Source organism: Scardinius erythrophthalmus (genome assembly GCF_964197995.2).
Source record: "Scardinius erythrophthalmus genome assembly, chromosome: 8".
In the NCBI taxonomy this organism is placed as follows: domain Eukaryota; kingdom Metazoa; phylum Chordata; class Actinopteri; order Cypriniformes; family Leuciscidae; genus Scardinius; species Scardinius erythrophthalmus.
In genome coordinates, this window is record NC_138228.1 from 17,915,008 (window position 1) to 17,942,764 (window position 27,757).

At 36.6% G+C, this 27,757-nt stretch overlaps 1 protein-coding gene across 1 annotated transcript in view; it reads left to right on the top strand.

The window, feature by feature from the left end:
* The window catches only part of glg1b (golgi glycoprotein 1b), a gene marked incomplete at its 5' end in the record, with an annotated part of 54,819 nt that overhangs the window by 19,192 nt on the left and 7,870 nt on the right, over positions 1-27,757 (top strand). The window contains 19 exons of the mRNA XM_081372582.1: positions 2,311-2,526; positions 6,136-6,339; positions 6,622-6,693; positions 6,927-7,113; positions 8,772-8,986; positions 10,475-10,596; positions 12,051-12,152; positions 13,112-13,265; positions 14,867-15,004; positions 15,084-15,170; positions 16,034-16,096; positions 16,177-16,290; positions 19,405-19,493; positions 19,830-19,947; positions 20,120-20,212; positions 24,013-24,150; positions 25,626-25,749; positions 26,296-26,438; positions 26,953-27,054. Coding sequence (XP_081228708.1) covers positions 2,311-2,526; positions 6,136-6,339; positions 6,622-6,693; positions 6,927-7,113; positions 8,772-8,986; positions 10,475-10,596; positions 12,051-12,152; positions 13,112-13,265; positions 14,867-15,004; positions 15,084-15,170; positions 16,034-16,096; positions 16,177-16,290; positions 19,405-19,493; positions 19,830-19,947; positions 20,120-20,212; positions 24,013-24,150; positions 25,626-25,749; positions 26,296-26,438; positions 26,953-27,054 — 2,481 coding nt within the window. The remainder of the gene's footprint in view (positions 1-2,310; positions 2,527-6,135; positions 6,340-6,621; positions 6,694-6,926; positions 7,114-8,771; positions 8,987-10,474; positions 10,597-12,050; positions 12,153-13,111; positions 13,266-14,866; positions 15,005-15,083; positions 15,171-16,033; positions 16,097-16,176; positions 16,291-19,404; positions 19,494-19,829; positions 19,948-20,119; positions 20,213-24,012; positions 24,151-25,625; positions 25,750-26,295; positions 26,439-26,952; positions 27,055-27,757) is intronic.

The window sequence follows — 27,757 nt, forward strand, 5'->3', positions numbered from 1 at the left end:
TTTTGGTCCTTATCTGTTCAGTCTGTTCGATTCTCTCACCTTGAGTGTATGTGAGTGTTAGGGGTTAACAGTTTAGGACACAAGGACCAGATGTTTGAAAGAAGACCCGGAGTCAGAATTATAATAAATTGAAGAAAAGTTTTACTGAAGATAGTTTGCAGTTTCATCAGCAGAAGTTCAGCTTCAAGACTCACACAGGAGTTCGTAGGCCGCCTCGCCTACAGTTAAGGCCTCATTATACTTCTGCGTCGGACCTACGCCGGAGCCTATACGCCGTAGGCAACGTGTTGGTTTTAATTTATACTTCTGTGTCGTTGTCCGCGTTGACGCGCACCTTGGGAGCATGTGAAACCCCGAGGGAGGGGTTCTGGCAGACCAATCACCGCGCTTGTGTCTGCGTAGAATTGACGCGTTGTTACATTTTTGGAGAGGTGCACGTTAGGGTACGCCGTAGAGTACGCGCGCTACACACAGCCTACGACGTAGCTACGGCGGCAGTTCGACGCAGAAGTATAAAACAGGCTTTACAAAGATCACAGCAGTTATACCCTTCACCACACACACACACACCAGTTATACCCTTCACCAAGGTCTAAGCTACGTCATTGCTCACAGGTTGAATGATTCTCATTGGCTAAGAAATAGATGAACATAGTAATTTTCCACACATATACAGATAGACTGAAGCATATCTACATAGATTATGCAGCTGACACTCGGACCCTGAAGTTAGGCATGTCATGACCTTCCAGGTCGCAGATTTGGGTTGCTGGGCGCCAGCATGTCCAGAACAACACCTCAGTCAATCTCCAATAATACCAGTGGTTCCTTAACCTGTAACGAAGAAGACTAACACACACACCGACACGGTTCCAAGGATGGATTTGGCCAGGCAACTATAAACAGGAGTCTCGTCTCAAAACTTCAAGATAACAAGTTCTTTCTCTCAAGGATAGGACACTTTAATCTAAATGGAAAATATAGGCTTTGACTGAGAAAGGGTCCCTTAAACTATAGACTTCAATGACCCCTATTTGTTTTAACACTTTGAAGACCTTTCTCAAACACAAAACAAGTCCATATTTCATTTCTGGAAGCCGGGCTAAATAAGCAATTACTGTTACTGCATTTAGATATCAAATACTGACATTAAAGAATACATGAAAAGAACATTTCAGTAATCACACTGATAACTTCTATAACAAATTAAAATCTCCAGAGAAGTCATTCAACTCATTTGATATTTAGAAGGAAAGATATTGATTAATACCTTGATTACAATCACTCATTACATAAACATTGAAGCAGCAGTGGATTCCAATCCACCCCCTTCAGTGAGTGTGTCATTTTATTTAATAAATCTGTGCACTGCAGGTTTCAGAGTGAAACACGGCACTGTGTTCTTTTACAGTAGTCGCCAAATGTTATGTCCAGCCTAGGAAATTATAAAAAATTGTTTGCATTTGTGAGATTTTTGTTTTTTTGCATAATAAAATAAAACCTGTAGCTTTGTTGCCTTTTTTGCCAAATAATTTTGTCAGATAAATACATTAACCTTAGTGTTTTGTTCATCTCTCATATATATATATAAAATATTTTGATGGTTTAATCGAACTTATCAAATATCCCCTCTGGATTTAATATTTAATAATAATAATCACAATAAAAATCTTATTTATTATTTTATAGTCATATTGAATGGATCAAAAGGAGTGGGAATATGGCCTATGAAAAAGAATTTCCTTTAATACTCTGTTCACGTTATGATTACTGAAAGAGGTTTGAGTTGGGTCTTGTAAAGAGTTTTTCCTAAATCGTTGAGCTCTAAAAGTCACACTAAAAGTCTTTAGTCATTTTTTTCTTCTTCTTCTTCTTTTTTTTTATGCAGATGCACTCTCCAACAAAACCACCCCAGTAATTCTAGAATGAGTAATCCAAATATAGCTATTCATGGCTCTGGTAGAAATTCCTGAATTTTTTCATATTTTCTTTTTTTTATATGGTGCAGAGAAACTGCCATCTACATTTATAATGCAGTGTGGTTTTATGTTTGACTGCACTCTAAGCTGCCATAATGTAATTAAAATGAATCTCAGTGGACAAAAGTTTCTCGCTAACCTCTTCGTGTGTATGTGTGCGTGCGTGCGTGTGTGTTTTGATGCACATTTTTGGTTGAATTCACAATTTAATTACCATTATACATTGACTTGATATTAAATAGGGAATGAAAATTCTTCATATCTGTAGCATTGATGCCTGACTGCTCCATCTCACGGATAATTAAAAAAAGAGCATTAATCTGTTTCTTAGCTGAAAGAGTGTGCAGATGAGGAGCGAGGGAAAGGCTATCTGATGTCCTGCCTGGTGGACCACCGTGCTAACATCACAGAACGCCAGTGTCATCAGTACATTACCAAGATGACCAGCATCGTCTTCAGCGACTATCGGCTCATATGTGGCTTTATGGATAACTGCAGAGAAGACATCAACACCCTGCAGTGTGGAAGCATCACTGTCGGAGAAAAAGTAAGCTTGCGTTCCAATAATAGTGGAGAATGCTTTGACTCCTAGCCTACTTAAAACCGCAAAGCTCTAGAATGTCCCTTTGGGAAACCATAGGATGTTGGCTTGGTACCAGATGGCTCTGTTATGTAGTGACTCTGCCATTCCCAAAGTATCCACATTCCTCCAGGCATGATTGAAACTGGGCACCCGATCACTGCACTTGCCTTGTTCCCCCGGGTGCTCTCTGCTGAAATTAAAAAAGTTAACTTTAGACTTGTCTGCTCATTGACTTAAAATATCCTAAATAAGCTTAGACTGCCACACAGACAAGATGGCAAGTGAGGAATGAAAATTATATTAAGCATCTTAGTGGGTGTACACATATTTCAATGGCTTTTTAGATCATGGGCTATGTAGTAATTAGGTACTATTATAAGAGTAACTGACAGCTCCCGTTCTGTAAAGCCTTTCAATTTTATCATGAAGTTGCGTGCCTTAAATTCTGGCACTTAATTACTGAGTGGATGTTTGAATATCATCATCAACACTGTTTTACTTGTTTGTAGTTTCCTTAGGTGGTGTTTTTTCCCAGGCCTCAAGAAGTGTTCAGCGGCTTAAGACTTGGCCATCAATTAAATTCTCTGGCCAATGATTTAAAATTGGCAACATTCTTTAGCAGATTTTTTTTTAAGTTTATTTTTTATATATATATATATCTAAATATAATTTATATTGTATTTTTAATTTGTATTCATTTTAATTTATCTTAATTTATTTAATATCTCTCACTGTCCCAGTGTTGTTATTGTTAACTAAAACTGCTAATAGATTGAACTAAAGCTGAAATAAATATTAGAATTTAAACTTAAATTTAAAAGAAAATTAGAAATCTTGCCTTGGCAAATGAAATGAAATAGTACTTAAAGCTGCAATCCGTAGTTTTTCCTCTTTGTCGCCATCTCTGTTCGAAATCTGCAATTGCAGTTATTCGCGGAATTATCAACTTTACGTGGGTTGTGCCTCGGCACGGCACAGTGCGGATGAATCCAATGTTTTGAGGAGAATGTGCGGCTGTCAGTCGCCGCGCCGGTGTGGATACTGTCATTCAGAATCACAGATTCTAATTTTTGGAAGTATGACCAACATAAACATTTTCACCGGAAAATGTCATCTGTAAGTAACATCCATTTTTGTTCTGACCAACTAAGGGAAAACAAGCATTGCAGTAAATCGCGCTGGTTAAATCTAATGATCGCTTTATCATATCACGTCAAACCGTGCAAATTATACTTTGTTCTCAAATGTCAGGTTTGTGGGTGAGGGATGAAGCGAGGACTCAATTGCAGGAAGATGGGTTTTTATTCGTCAAAATATCAAACAAAAACTATTCCGAGGCGGGGGATGGCGCACACAGCAGGGATACATACAATGATGAAAGAGCACAGGACTGCAAACACAGGGATAATAAATAGGGAGCAAACAAGGCAGGTAACGAGGGAAGACAGGTGGGGCAAATAAACCAATAATCAGGTAACAAGGTGGGTGGGGTTAGACAATAGACAGGAGAGCACATGGCATGTGCTCACATCAAACATGACAAAAACACAAGCACATGGCAAGTAAAACAAATCACAAGTCATGTGCTTACACAAAACTAGACATGAACACGCAGCCAATGAGAACACTCATAAGCCACATGTTCACACAAAACATGACAACATGAAAGCACACAGCTAGTGTAAAACACAAGCTGTGTGCTACATGGCACAAGACAAAACATGACATGAAAGCATGCGGCTGACGTAAACACGAACCGCATGCTATAAGGGCACAACAACACATGCAGACGGGAGAGCGTACGGCTCGAGTAAACCCGAAACCGCAAGCTCACGTGACAAGACAGAGCACACGAGAACGAGCGAAAGCTCATTCCGTGCGCTCACAACAGAAAACAAACACGCGGAGCATAGACGTCTGAATCCTGACACAGAATCGAAACCAAACTAGACCGACGTGCCGGGATCCAAACACCATGCCCCGCACATGTAACAAGGCACGTAGACAAGTGAGTGCATGGCTCGAGCACACTCGAAACTGTGCACTCAGCCGAGACAAGACCAGGAGTGTCAGAGCTCTGTCACAAAACCAAGAAATGAACTAGACTGAAGTGACAGAACCCTGACATCAAATTGTTAATATTAACAACATCAGCATTGCGTGACTACATTTAATGCCCTTCCGATATTATCCTTGTTTTCGCATGGGCCCGGTTGCAGTCTCTTTTTTTCTGTAGCCACTCTGAAGTTCGAAGTCTTTTGCATTTTACAACGGGTGAATCTCCAGTTGTCACTGGTGATTGTCGTTCGAACCTTTCTGGATCCGCCATCAAATTTATAAGTTTAATTATATCAAGTGCTGTGAGTAAAGGCTATAAATCTCCACCTCCAACATCCTCACACGCAATATAGCCTACTAGCCGAGACTCCTTCTTTATGTGTACAGATGGGACGTAATGACGCAAAGACATGCTCGAATTTCCGCGGAAATCTACCAGTACCACTGGAATTAAAAACATTATTACAAGCTTACTGTTTTGAATTGAGCTACGGCAAGCAGATAGTTTTGAACACCGACTGGTTATGTACTTGCTCAAATTTATTTTGGATAATTTTTTAACCCAAAAAGTTACGGACTGCAGCTTAAAAAAACTAAAAACTAAAATAAATAAAAAACCTAAGTAGAAAAATGAATCAAAATAACAAAACCACATAAAAATTACTAAAACTTAAATAAAAAAATAAAAACTACTATAATATGTACATATTATTTATATTAATATTAAAAAAATGAAATGCTAAATATTAACAAATACTATACATTATAATAGTATGTAAATAATACTAAAATAACACTACTCTCTCCCTGCACTTTACTGTCTTTCTCTCCTATATAATAAAGCAAATAAGCTTATAACAGAAATTATTTAAATAAAATAATGGTCACACTTTATATTAGGTGTCCTTAACTACTATGTACCTACATAAAAAAAATGTACAAGTAAATGTACAATGTACTTATTGAGTTCACATTGTATTACAAAACACATTTGGTGCTATCGAGGTGGGATACGGGCAAGGTTTGGGACGGGTTTGGTGGTATGGGTGTTTTTAAGTGTTGGTTGAGGTGTAAGGGAAGCCTCAACAGTGTAATTATACAGCTGTAATTACATGCAGGTATTTTAAAAAATATAAGTACAATGTAAAAACATGTATGTACACAATAAGTGTATCGTATCAAATTATTAATTTTAATATTAGTACATAGTAGTAATTTAATTTATAATCTTTGCAGTCAGGACACCTAATATAAAGTGGAAGCAAAATAATTATATTAAATAATTTTTTTTTTGCACTTTTCTCAAAGAATTTATTCTTGTCTTTTCATCTCATAATTAAAAGCATCATTGGTAGTCTCTTTGATTTTCTCTGTAAAACATCTAACTAGTTGACATTTTTCTTCCCTCCCGTTTATCTCTTCAGTCTAACATATCTGTTGTCCCAAAATAAACCCTAAGCCAAGCTGTGAGCTCCAAAGCCAACTAATTTGTCCTTCTTTTTTTCTTCCTGTTAGGACCTGCATTCCCAGGGCGAGGTGATTGCATGTCTGGAGAGGGCTCTGGTCAGGGAGGCAGAGCAGCAGGATAAGGCTCATAAAATCAAGGGCGACTGCAAAAAGTCCATCATGAGAGTGGCCGAACTGTCTGCGGATGATTTCCACCTCGACCGCTACCTCTACTTCTCCTGCCGAGACGATCGGGAGCGCTTCTGTGAAAATGTATGTCACCTTCTCTAATATACCTAATTTGCATACTTGTATTATTCACTACAAGTATGTAATTTTCTGGTCCAGTATCAAGAAGGGGGTAGGCTGACATGATTGACAGCTGGCCGTCATGTGCTATGAGTCAGAATGACAGGATTAGACCACATAGCTGCTTTGTGTAGGAGATGTTGGCCGATGTGTGCACATATCACATGTCTGAACATGAAGTGTTGAATATCTCCCGGTTGACCTGTCAATGCTTAACATTTTATTGCTTTTATTGCTTTTTTTCAGACCCAAGTGGGAGAAGGCAGAGTGTACAAATGCCTGTTCAACCATAAATTTGAGGACGCGATGTCAGAAAAGGTGATATTATGGGAATTAAACACATTCAATGTAAATGCAAATGTAATAGAAACAAGTTTTTTTTTTTTTTTACCAGTTTAGTGCAACAGTATGTGCATTAAATGTCAGTGTGGGAGGGTAGTTTCTGAACTGAAGTCATAGTCTAGATTAGAAGAACCCATAGGAATGTTGGTGGTCAGTTTAGTGTATGTGTTTGTCCTGTCCGTGTACTTAATAAGCATCTCTGTCCACAGTGCAGAAACGCCCTGACAACTCGGCAAAAGCTCATTGCTCAAGATTATAAAGTCAGTTACTCCCTTGCAAAGGCCTGTAAGGCCGACCTACGCAAATATCATTGTAACCCGGACACCAGCATGCCCCGCGCACGAGAGGCCAGACTCTCCTACCTCCTCCTCTGCCTGGAATCTGCTGTTCACAGAGGTCTGTTAATATACATCTATTTACCCCAAATCTGGGTATGTTTGTAGTAGAATAGTACAATTGTACTCATGCTACATTTTTTTTTTTTTTTTTTTTGTGTGGTACCAGTTCGTTTTAGTTTTTATTGTATTTTCTTTTTTTTTGGACAAAATATTATGGAAATTTAATATTAGTCATAAAAAATAATAAATAATTATCAGCATCCACCAGAATATTAAATCTAAATGAATTATTATACATTATAATATAAATATAAATATAATTAAAGATTTCACCTTTCTAACTTAAGTTAGTGTGTAATGTTACTGTTTGAGCATAAACAACATCTGCAAAGTTACAACGCTCAAAGTTCAAAGCAAAGGAAGATATTTGCTTTTAAAGAAATCATTTTTTAAGGACTACAACAAACGGCTGTTATGGACTACACAAGATTCCTCCAGGGTTAGTGACATCACTAACCCTAAAATTTACATAAACCCCGCCCTCGGGAACACAGTCCATGTTGAGAAGAGGAAGAGTTGTTGTAGTAGAGCACATTTGTGAGTCTGCTCAAGCTGTCGCATCCGTCTTTTCACATGCAATACAGAACATAACACAAATGCAATAGCAAGTCACTCTGTAAGCATCTTACAACAGTTCCCACACAAGCGATTTTATAGAATATCATGACAGAATATGCAAATCAAAGTCTTGAAGATAGTTAGCTCCACATCAGCAACATAAATTCATCAACTAACCATTCAGAAACGTCCTGTTTCATTCTACATGTTGTCACTTCTTCTTGAGTCTCTTCATCATTGTCCGACTCCAGTTTAAACATAAAAGGCAGAACAGTTTCTGACATTTCAGTGCTTGTCTGTGTGAGGTAATCGGAGCTGCTAACACGCACACACACACACACACACACACACACACACACACACACACACACACACACACACACACACACACACACACACACACACACACACACACACACACACACACACACACACACACACACACACACACACACACACACACACACACACACACACACACACACACAAGCTCTTGAAGCTCCGCCCTCTGTGCCGGGAGCAGCAGCTCATTTGTATTTAAAGGGACACACACAAAACGACCGTTTTTGCTCACCCTCAAAAAGGGACAATTTTAACATGCTGTTAAAAACATATCTGTGGGGTATTTTAAGCTAAAACTTCACATACACACTCTGGGGACATCAGAGACTTATTTTACATCTTGTAAAATGGGGCATTATACCATCCCTTTAAATATTCAGTGAATATTAGCACCCCTATTATTTTGTAGTGTGCAAATTGAATGCAGGATGTAAATGTTCTGTTTGCATAGAAGAAAACAGATGACAGTATGTCGTGTACAAGTGTGAAAATGTACAGTATACAACTCAAGAGTTAGTCTGCACAAAATACATTCATAGAGCACACTGCTTTTTTTTTTTTTAAACATTACATGCAATATACTGTATATACTGTGCAGTATGACGTAAACAATGCGCTTGAATTCTATTCCAGGCATATAGTTTCTTTTCATTCATGCATGTTTCTCTGTTTAAGGCTATTTATTGATTTTCTGCAACCTAATAAGCTTGTCCATTGTTTTGTCCCTTCCCGTGGTTTTCACCGCTGTCATCTCAGGCCGTACTGTGACGGGAGACTGTCAGGGTGAGATGCTGGACTACAGACGCATGCTAATGGAGGATTTCTCTCTGAGTCCTGAGATCGTGTTGCATTGTCGAGGAGAGATCGAGGCGCACTGCTCAGGACTGCACCGCAAGGGCCGAACCCTCCACTGCCTCATGAGAGTCGCCCGCGGGGACAAGGGCATGGTGGACAACCTCTGTCAGACAGCAGTAAGAAACGTTGGGATTGTGGGAAAGGGTATTGGATATTTAATAGTACTTTGTACTTTTTAAACAAGTAATCATTTAAATAGATTTAATTCTACTTTTCAGTATGCTCAGGCTGCATTTATTTGATCAAACATAGAGTAAAAACAGTTATATTGTGAAATACTATTACAATTTAAAGTGACTGTTTTCTATTTGAATGTATTTTAAAATGCAATTTATTCCTGTGATGTCAAAGCTGATGTCAAACATTTTCAGCATCATTACTCCAGTCTTCAGTGTCACATGATCCTTTAGAAATCATTCTAATATGATGATTTGCTGCTCAAAAATCGTTCCGTATTATTAATGTTGAAAACATTTATTTTTGTCGAAATCGTGATACTTTTTCTCAGGATTTTTCAATGAATAGAAATTTTTAACATTATAAATGTCTTTACTGTCCCTTTTGATCCATTAAATATGGAAGCTTTTTTCCGCCACAAAAAAAAAAAAAGATAATTGCGACTTTTTATCTCACAATTGCGAGTTTACATCTCGCAATTCTAACTTTATTTCTCAGAATTGCGAGATATAAAGTCAGATTTGCGTGAAATAAAGTCGCAATTGCGTGTTTTAAAGTCAGAATTGCGAGATATAAAGTCAGAATTGCGTGAAATAAAGTCGCAATTGCGTGTTTTAAAGTCAGAATTGCGAGATATAAAGTCACAATTGCGTGTTATAAAGTCAGAATTCTGACTTTTTTTCTCGCAATTGCGACTTTATATCACGCAATTCTGACTTTATATCTCAGAATTCTGACTTTATATCACGCAATTGGGAGATATAAAGGCAGAATTGCATGATATAAAGTCGCAATTGCGTGTTATAAAGTCAGAATTGTGAGATATAAACTATTCTAAGGTAAAAAAAAAAAGTCCTTTATCTCACAATTCTGAGAAAAGATGTCAGAATTGCGAGATATAAACTCGCAATTATGTGTTATAAAGTCAGAATTGTGTGATATAAAGTCAGAATTCTGAGATATAAAGTCAGAATTGCGTGATATAAAGTCGCAATTGCGAGAAAAAAAGTCAGAATTCTGACTTTATAAGACGCAATTGCGACTTTATATCTCGCAATTCTGACTTTATATCTCAGAATTCTGACTTTATTTCACGCAATTCTGACTTTATATCTCGCAATTCTGAGAAATAAAGTCAGAATTGCGAGATGTAAACTCGCAATTGTGAGATAAAAAGTTGCAATTATCTTTTAAAATGTTTTATTCAGTGGCGGAAACAAGCTTCCATAATTAAATGTATCCTTGCTGAATAAAAGTATTTCTTTCTTTCTTTCAAACTTCACCCCAAACTTTTTGAACGCTATTGTAGTCTTAAAAGCATGAATTGCTTTCTCAGAGATATTTTTATTTATTTACTTAGACTACTTTTTTTATTGTCTTCTTTTTATATTTTTTCATCTGTGACATTCATTATTTGTCTCCCGTAGCTGCAGACTCTTATCCAGTCAGCAGATCCCGGCACCGATTACCGGATTGATCGCGCTTTGAATGAAGCCTGTGAGTCTGTGATCCAGACAGCCTGCAAACACATCCGTAGCGGAGACCCTATGTGAGTCATAGTGCATTAATATAGTGCAAATACTTTCAAGAAATGGTGTATTTTACCTTAGCATCAATGTTCAATTCTCCAGGGGAAACAGCTAATCAGTACTAGGTAACTGTAGTCTGGCACAGGATTTATTTGTTGATTTAATTCCTGTAGAGATTATTCCACTTGGCTTCATGCTTTGTTCAATTCTTCGATACTGTCCGGTTATCGAGTTTCTCATTGTCTTTCTTTCGCAGGCACCATATTAAACTGAAGTGGATTTAGAGGACAGGGTCAAATCCAATTAAGTGTGTGTAGAGTGTAAATGTGTCGCTCTCTTTTTTTAAGAGGAAAAAAAGATGGTACAGGCATTCAAGTTGTAGAATACAACACAGTCCAGTTACAAGGCCCCAATATACTCTTGGCAGAGTTCTTTTCGTTCTTCACTTAGGGGTAAAAAGAAGTTCAGAATACCTTTTTTAAAGTGGTATACTCTTTGTAAATATCCCAACATCCCAATTTTACGGAAAGTTCCTTTGGCATGCTGTTTTGAACTACTGAAACTAACTCCATAACGAACTTAGTTTTGGCCTGATTTGGGCCGAAATGACGTCACACAGTTCATTCTTCAAGTTCGATTTAAGAATATCGGGGCCTTATAACCCAAACTATTTATTTGTTTAATATATATATACTGTATAGTCCAGTTACACAGTGTCCACATTGGAAGAGACTGATAAACTAAACTGTTTATTTTTTTATGTATTTATTTGTTTACTTTTTGTGATATTTTTGTGGTATTTGTCAAAATAAATTTTGCGTTGGAAGAGAATGTAATACTCAAATAAAAAAGGTTTTGTTTTATTCCTTTTTTTTAAGTTACATACAGTCTCTTCCAATGCATTTTTATTTTTTACAAATATCGTTAATCAAAAAAATAAATATATATATATAGAAATTTATATATATATATATATATATATATATATATATATATATTAAATTAAATAAAGTAAGTTTTGGTTATATTCGTTTTAATGTAATTTTTTATTTAGATATTACATTTTTTATCTTTATGTTTAGATAAATTATTAATAACTTTTTTTGTAGAAAATGTGCTTTGAAAGAGACTATAATACTCAAAGGCGTCAAACAAAAACTTTAATTATTAATTTTTCATTAATTCGTTAATTAATTCATTCCGTTTTTAAATGTATTTTATGATATTTGTAAAAAAAAATAATTAAAAAGTAAATTTAATTAAGTTGGGATTTTAAATGTATCAGTATCAGGCGCTAATGTATTGTGCATTGTAATTTATTTCTCACTTAAATTTAACCTTTAAAACCAAAATTTCAGTAACACCATTAACATTTTTTCATACTGTACATTATAATGTTCAGTTTAAAATATTCAATGTTTTCAGTGTTTTAATTTAATTTATTTTGACAAATAGTGTGTTTGTGTGTGTGTAGGATTCTGTCTTGTTTAATGGAGCACCTTTACACGGAGAAGATGGTTCAGGACTGTGAACACCGGCTGCTGGAGCTGCAGTACTTCATTTCAAGAGACTGGAAGTAATCATCCTAAATTCCTTTTTCTTTACCTGACCGTACTGTACGTGATGACTCATACAAAATAAGACTCTTGAAACCCCCTTATGCTTTTAAGTAATGTTTCGAGTGTGTTTGTATAATAGCTTGTTGTTCAAATCCATTCAGTCAGTCAGAGGTCTTTGTATGTTTAATAGCTCAGCACTCGTCTGCAGTTTGGTGTGTCTGCATGATGCGACCTTCACTGTGTGTTTCTCTCATCTGTTCAATTTGAGAAGGATGCCCACACAGTGCCATTATAATAAAACCATTAGATGGTCATAACTTCATTCACAGCCCATTAGATTCAAGTGGTTTTTAATTAGAGCCGTTTGAAACAGCAATTTGGTTTGATGGTCCATTGTGACAGTCTGGCCGTGTGACAGCTTTGTTTGTTACAGCCATAGAGAGATTGCTGTTTTGTTCTCTTTTGAGGCTGAATCATGACAAAAGATGTTTACCTTTAATGTGCCCCTTTTTTAAATCTCGCTACATGCACTGAATGCACCCGTGAGATTTTTGTACATCCACTCATGTCACATGATCCTTCAGAGATAATTCTAATATGCTGATTTGCTGCTCAAGAAACATTTTTATGATTATCAATGTTGAAAACAATTGTACTGAATAATATTTTTGTTGAAACCGTGATGCATTGGGAATCTTTTGTCTGCGGAATCTTCTTAACTACTTTATAGTTGCTTCTTTTCAATTTAATGCATCCTTGCTAAATAAAAATATAAATTTCTTTAAAAAAAAGTCTTACTGACCCAAAACTTTTGAACGGTAGTGTACTTTATGCTATATGTGTACATAGACTTCAATGAAGGATTGATTTCAGGTATATACACAATTGTGCTTTCATTTTGATAGCAGTGGTTGAGGTTAAGGTGACTGTGATTGTGACTGATTTTTGTCTGCTATGTGTTTTTTTTTCCCACCAGGCTTGATCCAATCTTATACCGTAAATGTCAGAATGACGCTTCCAGACTTTGCTACTCACCAGGCTGGAATGAGAGCACTGATCTCATGCCTCCTGGCGCTGTGTTTTCCTGCTTGCACCGACACGCTTACCGGACAGAAGAGCAGGGAAGAAGGGTGAGAAGCACAAATAATGGCCTTTTTTTAATTTGTCAACTCAATTCTCATTAAAGGGATAGTTTACCCAAAAATGAAAATTCTGTAATTTACCCACCCTTATGATCCATTAGACTTTTGTTCATCTTCGAAACACAGATCGGAGAGATTTCTGACCCTCCATTGACTAGTTTATTCAACCAAAACTCTGAGACTTCAAAACATTCATAAAGAGATCATAAAATAAATCCATATTCATAGACACAATCGCTTTATATGATTAACAGGTTTATTTTACGTTTTTATTCACATATAAACATTGATCAGTGAACACTGTTTGCATTCAAATTTGCTCATGCATGCTTGCCTGACACTCGAGAACCGATGAAGTTCATTTTTGTGTGCTATGCAGTGCGTTTGAGCTTTCACAAGGACCAATGAGATTTGTTCTTGCGTGTCAAGCAAGTACGGCTGAGCTTCTGTTTATGCTCGTAGTGTCTATATGTGAATAAATATACATGTGTCTTTTAGGGCTGTCACTTTTGCGAAAAAATCCTGTTCGATTTTTGAGACATAAGTGTTCATTGAATCCATTGTAAAATCGATTTTCCATGTCTAAAGACGTTTCCATTTTAAATGCAAAATATGGGCAAATCCACGGACAACGAACAGGCATTAGGACGAACGTAAAGAGGGCGCTTGAGACGCAAACACAAGTCTGCAATATTTCTGATGATTTATTGGCGTGAAGTTTCGTACACAATGACAAACAGGAGTGCAACATTCTCGAAAAACAATAAGCAGAGTGGACTGCCATAACATCAATGAAAAACATTACCTCAGTCTTCAACATGGCTGTGTTTACGATTAGAAATGTCAAACAAATTTCGCCTACGTTGGCGATTGTAGACGCGTAGCCCGAATTTGTATCTGAATGCATGAGACTGTCTGCATACTGGCAGAATTCAGTTTTGTAGTAAAAAGAAGCATTATGCAGAAGGATAATTTGCTGTTATGCGTGTTTGTCAGAGCCTGCAGTTGCTGTATGACGCGCGTTTGCTGCGGGCGTATCGTGACGAGCTGGACGCACTCCGAGAAAAGACCGTTAAAATCGATTCGTTTTCGAAACTTGCGTTGGTTGGTTCAATCGATTGTGCAATCGATTTTCGAACATAAAGTGACAGCCCTAGTGTCTTTATGAATTTTTTTAAGCATCAGAGTTGTGGGTGAAAAGACTTTCAATGGAGGGACAGAAATCTCTCAGATTTCATTAAAAATATCTTAATTTGTGTTCAGAAGATGAACGAAAGTCTTTGGGTTTGGAACGACATGAGGGTGAGTAATTAATGACAGAATTTTAATTTTTGGGTGAACTATCCCTTTAAACCACTGAAGAGACAATTGGAATGAAGTTTGTTCCACTTTCTGGCTAGGAACTACCCACTTAGGGTATTTGACCAACATACAAAAGTCAACTTTATATGAGACAAAAAGCTTGTAGAATGGAGAGCATGCAGTTATGGATTCAGCCATTGAATTTGCATGTCAAAACAGATAATTTAACTGGTATTCTGTCATAATATTCAACTGATGTGGAAAAATTCACTGACTCCTGTGTGTAGCTCACCAGGGACTGTAAGGTGGAAGTCCAGAGAATTCTTCACCAGAGAGCTCTGGATGTGAAGTTGGACCCTGAGCTCCAGAAACGTTGCATGACTGACCTGGGCAAATGGTGCAGCGAGAAGACAGACACTGGACAGGTAAAAAATGTGCTGAGATTTGTGATTATGAGATCTGACTTTATGTCAGTGATTCACTGGTGGTTTTTTTCTGCATCAGGAGCTGGAGTGTCTTCAGGACCATCTAGAGGACCTGGTGTCAAACTGCAGAGAAGTGGTGGGAAACCTGACGGAACTAGAATCTGAGGTATGTTTCATATCTTACTCCACTGCAGGTACTCAAACCTCAGAGTGAACAGGTACATACTGCACGTAAATGAAATTGCTTGCGAGGTAGGTACCGTTTTTCAATTCATTCAGCTTCAACTGCTTAACATACAAACGCCATTTGAAGTTTTGTGGATCATTTTAGCATTAAGTGTGCTATATTTTGTATACATTTTATGCTTAATATTTACATTTTTTTATTTTGCATATTTGCATGAATTGTGATTGGATTTGAACATTCCCTTGCAAGCATTCATATTTCAACATCTTGTTAAATGGGTTACTTTTATTATTTTTTCTAAAATTAGTACTTTTAATTGCAACGGTGCATTAAGTTGATCAAAAGTCACAGTAAAGACATTTATAATATAACAAAAGGTTTCTATTTCAAGTGAATGCTGTTTTCTTAACTTTCTATTCCTCAAAGAATCCTGAATTTCTATCACATTTTTTATCATGAAATTTATCACAATTTTCACAAAAATATTAAACAGCAAAGGCTTTTTTCTATGTGGATAATAATATAAATGTTTTTTGAGTGTCAAATCAGCATTAGAATGATTTCTGAAGGATCATGTGACTGGAGACTGGAGTAATGATGCTGAACGTTCAGCTTTGCATTAAAATATATTCAAATAGAAAACAATTATTTTAACAATATTACTGTTCTTACTGTATTTTTGATACATGCAGCCCTGGTGATTGTAAGAGACTTCTTTTAAAAACATTAAATTATATTATATAATATTATATCTTAAAAGATCTATAAATATATACATATATACATGTAGGACTTCTTTTTTTAAAAAATGTATATATATGGCCATACTGTTGTGTTAACAGGACATTCAGATTGAAGCCCTGCTGATCCGAGCCTGTGAACAAGTCATCCAGAACCACTGCCACGTTAGTACTCACTGCACACATCTAATTATTCTCTTTATTTATTAAATCTGAATTTCTCATTTCGGTCTCCTTCCTTCCAGGACGTAGCTGATAATCAGATAGACACAGGGAATCTTCTGGAATGCCTGGTGCAGAACAAACATCAGAGGGAAATGAATGATAAATGTGCTGTGGGCGTCACTCATTTCCAGCTGGTAAGCCAGTCACACATCCAATTTCCCTACAGTATATTTAAATGATGACAAGTAAATGTTTTCCTAAATGTCATCCTGTCCCAGCCAAGATCGTACTGAATGGTTTTGGGTTGGTTGCATATGTTGACCGACTAATTAATCAGCTGACATTTGACTAGGCATGTAATGGTATAAAACGTTCATGTTGCGATAATTGCTGAAGCTTTTATCACGGTAAATGGTTTTATCACGATAAGTTGCACAAAAAAAAGTGTTGTCATACTATAACACATGTAATAACTTCTTTCTTATAACAAGAAGAACTGAACATTTAAATACAATAATACAATACACTGAAACATTTATTTACTTTAGTTATTGTTTTTAACAGATTAAAGTGCAAAAGAATTATAAAGAACAATAAGTAACCCTTTACAATAAGATCTCATTAGATATTGTTAGATAATCCATTAACATTAACAATGAGCTATTATTCTTTGATAACGTTAGCTAAAACATACAACTAATCATTGTTAGTTCATGTTAGCTCAGGTTTGGATTTTAATAATGTATTATTAAATGTTGAAACTACAATCAGAACATTTTCAATCAATATCTAGAGCATGTTTTAGTAGCCTATCAAGTCTTTAAGTATTAAGTATTTGGTGCTGTGATGACCACATTAGGAACTGTGGTAGATTTTTCTCTATTTCTCACCTGACCTAAGTATACCTGGGTCTTGTCTACAATCGACGTCCCCTAACGTCTACAACCTTTAGTATATCTGGGTCTCCTAACTGACTTGCTGCGCAGCATAAATGACAGACAAACTTCAGCAAATGTCCTTTAAATGCTTTAATCACGGCCGGGAGAGTTCTCGAGCAATTCTCAGAGAATTTCAGCCACATAGAATAATACATCAGGTTTTATAGGATAAAGACATGACACATAAAAACAAAATCATCGTGCCTAACTCATGACTTTAACATGTCACCTTCTATTAATGTGATTGGTTCCATTGGTGAAGCAAACCCCCCCCCCCCCCCCACTTAGTGTTAGTGGCCTAAGTAAAAATATCTCAGAACATAAAAAAACACAAGTTAAGGGTTAAAGGGATGGTTCGGAGTAAAATCAACTCAGGGTCCTTTGCACCATGACCTCGAGCCAAACACCCCCCCAGAACCCTTTTTTCCCTTGGTCGAACATTATTAAAGTTAGAGCTTATTTAGAGAAATCAGCCGGATGGCTTAGTGCAGGCGCTAATGGATCCTATGATGTATCTCGTAAATTACCCCACTAATAATGCCCAGAATGGTACCAAACTTCTACAGTAGTACAAATAGGTTCTGTACTCATAAAACGAGGCATTGGAAAGTTTGTAAGTACATCAGGAGTTTATTTAAATAACACTTGCCTGACGGCTCATGCTACTGCTAACCCGGACGTCTGCGTCACTTCAGTGATTTGGGAAAAGCACGAAAAAGCTCTGGCAGAAAGCGATGCATAAAGGCCCTTTCACACTGGACGCGATTTTGACGCATGAATAATTCGCGCGATGGTTTTATTTTTTGATCAGCTGTTTGTGTAATGAGTGCTTCCACATCGAATGCGAATGTGCTACGGCGAAAAAATGACTTATTTTTTTCGCTTCGATGTCGATTTTTTTTTTACTTTTGCGGCGACAGAAAAGGCTTCAGCCAATCACATACTCCAAGGACAACGATTTGAAAGACAATGTGTGGCGTATCATTGCCAACCAACTCGGTTATTACGACTGTGAGTATGTTGTGTGATAGTTTTAGTCGTTGTATAGTCCTGTGCTGTGTAGGCTAGCAGGCTAAACTACATTTGGGATAGAAAGCTAACACTATTATCGTCAAAGATAGAGACCGAGACCGCGTTTACTTTGAACATGTAACAAAATGTAGTGAGACTATTTAGGGCTGCTTTTAGTATACTATAACGTTACATTCTTTGTGTGATATCTACAGTTTCTAGTCGAATGATTTTAACTTACTTACTTCGTGTGTTACATGTAATGTGTAGTGACATTACAAAACGCACTGTGTTTAGTTGAAGACGCAAAAAAAACACATGTGCACATTAGCATACTCCCCTTCAGACTCTCTGTTCTTTAAGATTGGGTGCACCCAAAACCTTCTTTTCTGTCTTTTAAAGAAAATGAAAAGCTCGTCTTCACTCACTGGATCATGATGATGATGAAGTGTCCATGTTTTCTCAACTGTCGGCGCGAAAGTTTTGGAATGTTGAAGCTCTCTGAACGTCACAGACGCGCAAATTCGCGTCGCGGCTGATGTGAATGGTTTTGACGCGAACTATTCGCTTTTTCGTTTCGCTTTTTCGTTTCGCTTTTTCGTTACGCATCCGGTGTGAAAGGGCCTTAAGGATGTAGTGTTTGTCATTTCAGATTGACCACATTTTCTGAGTGAATTGTGAGTTAATAGATTATGAAAAATTAACTACTATCTGAATTTTTGCACTTATGCTTTATATCAACATTACGTTTGGTGTCGGTAAGATTATTTTTTTATGTTTTAGAAAGAAGTCACTTATGCTCACCAAGGCTGCATTTATTTGATCAAAAATGCAGTAAAAATAGAATTATTGTGAAATATTATCAAAATTTGAAATAACTGTTTTCTATTTTAATATACTGTATTTTAAAATGTAATTTAGTCCTGTGAAGCAAAGCTGAATTTACAGCATCATTACTCCAGTCTTCATTGTCACATGATCCTTCAGAAATCATTCTGATATGCTGATTTGATGCGCAAGAAACATTTCTTCTTATTATCAATGTTGAAAACAGTTGTGCTGCTTAATAATTTTTGTGGAAACCGTGATAGATTTTTTTCAGGTTCTCTTGATAAATACAAAGTTAACTGAAAGAACAGCATTAATTTGAAATAGAAATATTTTTAACATTATAAATGTCTTTATAATAGCTTTTTTGATAAGTTCCTTGCTGAATAAAAGTTTTTTTTTTTTTATCATAGCAACCCAGAACTTTTAAACAGTTGTGTATTGCGCACTGAAATAAGGTGTATTACCCAACAGTCCTTGTGAGTTATGGGATGTATTTTTATTTCAAGTGTATACTTGTCTACCCTATAGGTTCAGATGAAGGACTTCCGCTTCTCCTACAAGTTCAAAATGGCCTGTAAGGAGGATGTACTCAAGCTCTGTCCAAACATTAAGAAGAAGTGAGTTCACAAATCCCAGAACTACTTTGCTGATATGATTCGTGGCTGTTTTGCTGGTTTTGAAACATTCTGCATAAACTCTGTTTGATTTTTTTATTTTTTATTTTTATTCAATTTTGATGGTGATTTATTTATTATATAACATCTTTCCATAGAGGCTTAAATCATCACAGCCTCACTGTGTGTCTCCTCTTATTTTGGCTCTCTTGCACTTGCTTGCTTTCTCTCTCGCTGACACAAATTTATCCTCTTGAACCAAATACTTTTTTTATCCTCTGCCCTCCTAATGTCTCTTTCACCCTTTTCATGTGTCATTTCGTGTTTCTTCCACCTCAGGGCGGATGTAGTCATCTGTTTGAGCACCACAGTGAGGAACGACACGCTACAGGATGTGAAAGATCAGCGCGTGTCTCTGAAATGTCGGAAACAGCTGAAGGTGGAAGAGCTGGAGATGGTAAATTAATTTTACCCAAGTTAAATTAGACATTCACCCTAATGTCGTTCAGACCCTCTTTCCTGTACAACAAAAGTGAACTGTGATTTTATACAATCAAGGACCTAAAAGCACCATTAAAAATAAATGACACTGAATTAAATGTCACATTCTCTGTCCTCTTTGTTTACAGTCAGAGGACATTCGACTAGAACCTGAGCTGCATGACGCTTGTAAGAAGGATATCAACAAGCTGTGTTCCTCTGTTGCCTATGGAAATGCTCAGGTAAAGGTTTACTTTGATCTTTTACATTTCTAGATAGCTTTCTGCCCCCACCTATGGCTGCTGAATGCAGACACATGATGAAACTTGTCCAGTTAGTGAAAGAAGCTTTATATAACAAGATTCCCACGGTCATGGAAGACCTGGAAATAGTAGAGAATTTTAAAATTGAAAATTGAATCGTGTCTTCAGCAAATAAATTTGCTCTGCACCAAAAAGATAAATGCTTCATTGAACCACATTTACAGTAGATTCTATATGTACATAAACTAGGATGTGTGTTAAAATAATAAAATGATAAATAAGTAAAACAATTATAAATTATGCAAATAATTACATTCTATAATTACAGAAGTTACATTAAATTAATGTTCTTCAGGTTTTACCATTTGTATTACTAATACATTTACATGACTTTTCTAGTGATTTGTAATTACTCATAATTTACTCAAAAATATAAATTTGAACCCAATAACATGTCTTAGAAAAAGACAAAACTGCAACAAAAAAAATTATTTTATTAATTTCCGTGACTTTTCCAGGTCTAAAAATCACACTTTTAAAATTCCCTCATATATGCTTGTTTTGCAAGACTGTGTGAACCCTGGTTCTTAAAAGGATACTTCAGGATTTAGCATTAAGCTTTGTATTTGTAGAAAACCTGTAGTATTTTCGAATTACCATGCTTTCCACCCTCATATCCCCCTGAGAGGAGAGATTTATGTATTTTTTGTCTGGAAAAAATCCTCCGATGACGCAAAAATCGTCATTTTGCGTCATCGGAGGATTTCCTGGCCAGAGGCTAAAGACTACAGCCAGTAGAAGGCGTTGTTCCGCATATTTTCAACCCGCCCATAGAGGGTGGGATCTCACTCACAGAATGTACACAGTGTCAGCCTGGAAGCTAAGCTATCAGGCTCTTGTAATGTGGAGAAAGCTGAGTAGTAGGGGTTACCATCCTCCTTTTCCTGGACTTGTCCGGCGGGCGAGATCGTTCAAAATGTACGGGATTCCTGCGGTCACCATTCATTGTTTACATGCGCACCTTTTGTTTCAATCTAACTGAATTCTTTCCGATCGGTGAATCTGAATGTAGTGTTTACATGAACGCTAAACAAGTGACCGGTTGATGTGCGTTTTACCATTGCTAAGAAAATTCCCGCTCCTCCGTGAGAGATATGAGACCGGCGCGTCTCAGTAATGACGCCACCGGCCTCGCGCCATTCTCCCGCGGCCGTCAGCCTCGTCCTGCTCGCCACAGTAAACATAATGAATGGCGACTGTAGAACGCAAAAGCCGAATCCCGGACATTTTGGGCGATCTCCAAATCCAGGGCAAACTCGTCACGGAGACTCACTAAGTTAGTAGCCTAACCTTCTTGTTGTTTTCAACTGCGCTCTCTAACCGGTAGGCGTGGCCTCCTAGGGCAGCGAAGCAAGTGCATTCTGGGAGTTGTTGTCTTTCATCCACATAAGCCAAAAATACATTTTCTGGCTTTTCTCAGTCTAGAAAGCTCCAAATTCAAAAATTTCTTAACATTTCTTCTACATAAATTACCTATTTTAAATACACATTCATCTTTCCAGAGGTGAAGTATCCCTTTAAATAAAAATAACAATTGTGGAGGGAACAAATAAAAATAAAATGTCAGCTTGCATCTTGATTTATTTTTTATAATCTGTTTTAGTTTTGTCAATAATTTTAAGCCATCTTGAGTCGCCTCTAAAATGTTGATAACCACTGATTTAAATCTGATTGTAAGCATTGGTATCTAACATACAGTACAAATGGAAATCTACACCTTCAATCTCTATAAAATGATACTTAAATGACTTACTGAGTGATCATGAAAGAATGTGAAAAGTCATGAAAATCCACTTGTCAAATGTAGGAACCCTGTGGAAAACCGTACATTACAGCCAGATGGTTTTAAAGGGATAGTTCACCTAAAAACGAAAATTCTGTCATTAATTTCTCAACCTGATGTCCTTCCAAACACGTAAAACTTCGTTCATCTTTGGAACATGAAGATCTTTTTGATGAAATCTGAGAGATTTCTGTCCCTCCATTGAAAGCTATGCAACTGAAAATTTGATGCTTCAAAAAGTTCATAGAGAGCTTGTAAAACTAATCCAAATGAACTTAATTGAACAGATTGAATTTTGGCTTTTATTTATATAAAAACATTGATCAGCGAACATAAACAGAATCTTGTGAGAACCTGCTTCTTACGGAAGCTCAAACGCGCTGCGTAACACATGAATGTTTTTTTTTGTGAATAAAAGCCTAAATTTAATCTGTCCATCATCTAAAATAATCGAGTCTCTTCAGATAATTTGGACTAAACCGCTCAATTCATATGGATTCGTTTTATGATCTCTTTGTGAACTTTTTGAAACGTCAAAGTGGTAGTTGCTTAGCTGTCAACTGAGGGGCAGAAAGTTCTTAGATTTCATCATTAAGATCTTTATTTGTGTTCCGAAGATGAGCGATGAGATGAGAGTTTGGAACGACATGAGGGTGAGTAAATGATGACAGAATTTTTATGTACAGTATGTAAACATGCAAAGTACAAATTATATGTAATGCTAAATGGGATTTTCCTTGCTCTTTGTAAATGCATTTTCAATTTGCCACACTCTTAACTTTCTTAACTATAAAAATGATTCCACCATAAATCATGTTGACACAACCATGAGCACATTAAGATATGACCACACACATTAACATAATTACACTTATTCAGTAGTCGGCAACCTGGCAGGGTCCCTTCAGGTCATGTAACAGCAATGGCTAGCCAATCATAATGAATCTTTGTAAAAAATAATAATAATGTGTGGAAATGCATTTAATCATGCTCTCTGACCTTCATGTAAATTTCACAAGAATTGTTCATACCTTTGGCACAATTCCTGCTTTAACTACCACCTGGTGTGATTATTATTTGAACAAGTTAATGCATTTAGTCACGTCCCCGATGACCATAAACGAGAAACCTTGACTAACCTTAAAGGTGCAGTAAGCGATTTCTGATATTTGAAGTCAACCCAAACAAACACACCCCTTCCTTCATTACCCCGTCCCCCAAAATGCAAAAACACAGTGCAAAAGTGGATGTCTCTTTAACATAGCTCTGCTGAAGCGAAGCAAAATAATGCTTTGTTAAAAATAGAGAAACAGTGAAACTGAAATCGCATACTTGCACCTTTAACTTCACAACATAAGTGGAAAAAATAAAATGCTGGAGAAGTGTAGAATTGAGCCCTATTAAAGGGTAACTCTCGCCAAAATGCAACCTAGGGTCTTTTTGTTAATCTACTCGAGGCAAACTTTTGTTTAAAAGCATAACTAAAATGGAAACGCCACTTTTAAGTTTGACCGTATTTTTGTTTTAGGTTAAATGCCTTGTGAATGGGAGTGTTCAAAATCTTTCTTTCTGTGTACACAAACAATGTTCTCAATGCTCAAGTTAATGTGTAGAGCCTCTGATGATACTTTGAGCAAAGTTTCATGTTGTATCGAGCCTCCTTAGTTTTTTAAAAAAAAGTGATTTTTGATGCTTTCATAAAAGTGCCCCATTCACTCCCATTCACAAGGCATTTTAACCTAAAACGAAAATACGGTCAAACTTAAAAGTGGCGTTTCCATTCTAATTATGCTTTTAAACGAAAGTTTGCCTTGGGTAGATTAACAAAAAGAGCCTAGGTTGCATTTTGGCGAGAGTTACCCTTTAACAAACTCACTTTGGAGAAGCCCTTCATCATTTGTTCTTTTCTCATTGGTATCTCTCCTCATCCTCTTAGATCATTGAGTGTCTCAAAGAGAACAAGAAGCAGCTGTCCCAGGTATGTCATCAGAAGGTCTTTAAGCTTCAGGAAACTGAAATGATGGATCCAGAGCTGGACTATCAGCTCATGAGAGTGTGCAAGCAGATGATCAAGGTGAGGTGTTTTAGCAGATAACTAACTTAGGGCAAGTTCTGCGGTTCCCTTCAGTCATGTCCTGACATTTTAGCCTCATTATTCATCCTTCATTAAAGCTTTCCTGTCAAACAGAGCGACCTGATGGTTATAAACGTACTCTGTATTGGCAAAGATCAATAGTAGCTTAACCCCCACGTTTTAATTACTTAAAGGACAATTCCGGTATTTAACACTTTGAGTCTATTTTGTAGTTTGTTTTGGATGAACAAGAGTGGTGGACAAAGAAATTTTGACAATGGTTCCTGTCGCGACTTTTTGACTATTTTAGAATTGCCCATGACCGCTTTAGAATGGGAGTCAATGGCCATGCACGAACATGTCCTTAAAACAACCCTTAACGTTCGTTTTCAAAACTGTGCAACTCACCGAGTGGTTAGTGGTGTTCGTTGATAATTAAAAACAAATATCGGCGCAATGTATGATTTCAATCCGTTTATTTTTCTATAGTGGAACTATTTTTTCAGATACCTCACAACCGCGTATAAACTTCCGCTCTTCCGCAACTTCCGTTGCTCTGCTCACGCTAGCACAGAGAACCGAGCGAAAAGACCTAAAAGACTACAATCAAATGTAAACAGCCCCCTTTCAGTTTCCGGTAGCGCAGTAATATCAGCGAGCAATGAGTCCTCCAACGGAAATCAATGGATTTTACAAAATGCCAAATAAAACACGACAGAAACTGTATTTCGCTACGCTACTTGTTTTTGATCATCAACGAACACCACTAACCACTCGGTGAGTTGCAGAGTTTTGAAAACGAACGTTAAGGGTTGTTTTAAGGACATGTTCGTGCATGGCCATTGACTCCCATTCTAAAGCGGTCATGGGCAATTCTAAAATAGTCAAAAAGTCGCGACAGGAACCATTGTCAAAATTTCTTTGTCCACCACTCTTGTTCATCCAAAACAAACTACAAAATAGACTCAAAGTGTTAAATACCGGAATTGTCCTTTAAGCTCAATAATATCATCATGGGGCGGGAGTGAAGTGGTCGATGGATTGGACCTGATTTGGAAAAGAGTGTTAAACACTCAAAACTCATCACCTTGTCTTTTAGGAAAACAGTATGGAATGAACAAACACATGACCACAAACTTTTGAAAAGTAGTGTAGTTTAAAAAAGGAATCCTCGTTTTTAAATGTATCACTTGTTTTATGCCACATTACATCACAGAAGAGCAATGGGGTGATGTAGCGGGGCTTATAATCTCAAAATATGAGGGTTTATAATCTTGAAATTTCTGGTTCATTTGCCAAAATGACTGGGCCATTAGCTATCACTATTTTCCCCTTGAGTACGGACCTCTGAATCTGCATTGAATCTTTATTATGGTTATTATATTATTTATTTAGCTTCCATATGTTTCCCATAGATCTGTCCAGTCTGAAGTCTTTCTCTCCTGTCTTTCTCAACCTATTTATCCTTGGTTTAGCGTTTTTGCACAGAGTCGGATGCTAAGAATTTTCTGCAGTGTCTAAAACTGAACAAGAACAGCGAGCAAATGGATCCAAAGTGTAAGCAGATGATCACCAAGAGACAAATCACTCAGAACACAGGTGAAGACCTTACACATCTCCACCAATAGAACCTTTCATTTCCTCATATCTAGTTGAGTTGGTTAATTTGAAGCTTTGTCATCTAAAACTCTCTCTGTTTGGCTCTTAATTTTTCTCACAATTGTGAGTTATAAACTCGCAATTCTGACTTTTTCTCGCAATTGCGAGGTTTGATCTCTCAATTACTTCCTTATTCAGAATTGTGAGATAAAAACTTGCAAATGTGAGTTATAAAGTCCAATTCTGAGGAAAAAAATGCTTTTTTAAGAGAATTGCGAGTTTATATCTCACCGCTATGACTTAATATCTCGCAGTTGCGTGTTATAAAGTCAGAATTGTGAGATATGTACTTATATAAACTTTCTTTATATCACAATTCTGACTTTATAACTTGGAATTGCAAGTTTATATCATGCAACTTTGATGAAAAAAGTTTATTTTTTCCCTTTTTATTTTTTATTCAGTGGCAGAAACAAGCTTCCATAGAATTATTTCAACTTGTGTAATACTAGATTTCTAATTTTGTTGTTGTCTTGATGTATTCAGACTACAGATTGAACCCAGTGTTGAGGAAGGCTTGTAAGGCAGACATTCCCAAGTTCTGTCAGAACATTCTCAACAAAGCCACTGATGCCAACGAACTGGAGGGTCAAGTCATATCCTGCCTCAAACTCAAGTATGCAGACCAGGTATGCGTGTCACTGAAAATTAGCAGCAAATAAATAAGGAATAATGTACAGTCAGCCTTTTATTATAGCAAAAGTATAGTCTTGTATCATTACTGAAGGATTTATTTTCTGATAATGACCAAATTGACTGTACATTATCCAGCTTATTTAATTAATTATTGTCAATTAACACTATTAAAAAGCACTTTTAGTGATTTAAATAAATCTGAAATAAATATAAATATTAGATGAAAAACTTAAACTTAAAAAATGTACAAGTAAATTAATTAAAAAGAAATGCTGCCTAAATGGGCTAAAATGACTCAATCTGGGGAAAAAAAGTTACAATTATATAGAAATATATATTTTTTAAAATAACAATAGTTATGAGGGCAAATGAACAAAAATAATGATGTGCACTCATAAATCATTCATAATAAACACTGCAAAATTCCATAATAAGAATTTCCCATTTTGATTTCATGGTGACTTTAACCGTTTAAAATTGGTTAATAAATTGACATTTTTTTGTCAGCGGTTGTCTGGAGAGTGTGAGGATCAGATCAGAGTGATTCTTCAGGAGTCAGCGCTCGACTACCGGCTCGATCCTCAGCTCCAGGCTCACTGCAATAATGAGGTGAGTGGAAACATTGGCTCTGCATTTTGGGATTGCATTGTCTGCTAAAGACACATACTATCTGAACTTCAAACTTGAACTGTGGATATAGATCAGCATCATTTACTGCCTACTGTTTAAATGATGCATAAAATGCTGTCTTTTGCGAGGATTTTGCTAATGTTTGGAACAAAGCCCATGGCCTTCAACATACAGCATCTTTATGAGATCTAACAGTCTGTTTAAACGTCAGGACACTCATTTTGAGCTATACAGAGAGAGTGAGTGGGCGTCTGAGAGTTGCTCTAAAAGATCTTCATAGCGATGTTGGAAAGAACCAATAGAAGTGAAGAGAAAACTGCCTCATGAATAACTAATCTACAGTACTATTTCAGTTCTGGTTTTGAGGGAATGGGAGCAATTCATCTGTAATGTCACAGGAAAGGAACTAGATTACCAACTCAAAATAGTCATATCAGCTGTCATATTTAGCACTAACTCTTTTCGTCAATATACACTACCATTCAAAATTTTAGGGTCAGTAAAAAAAAGTTCTCATGTTTGCCGAGGCTACATTTATTTGATCAAAAATACAGTAAATGCAGTAATATTGTGAAATATTATTACAATTTAAAATAACTAAATAACTAAAATATATTTAAAACTGTAATTTATTCCTGTGGTGCAAAGCTGAATTTTCAACATTGTTAGTCTTTCTTATTAT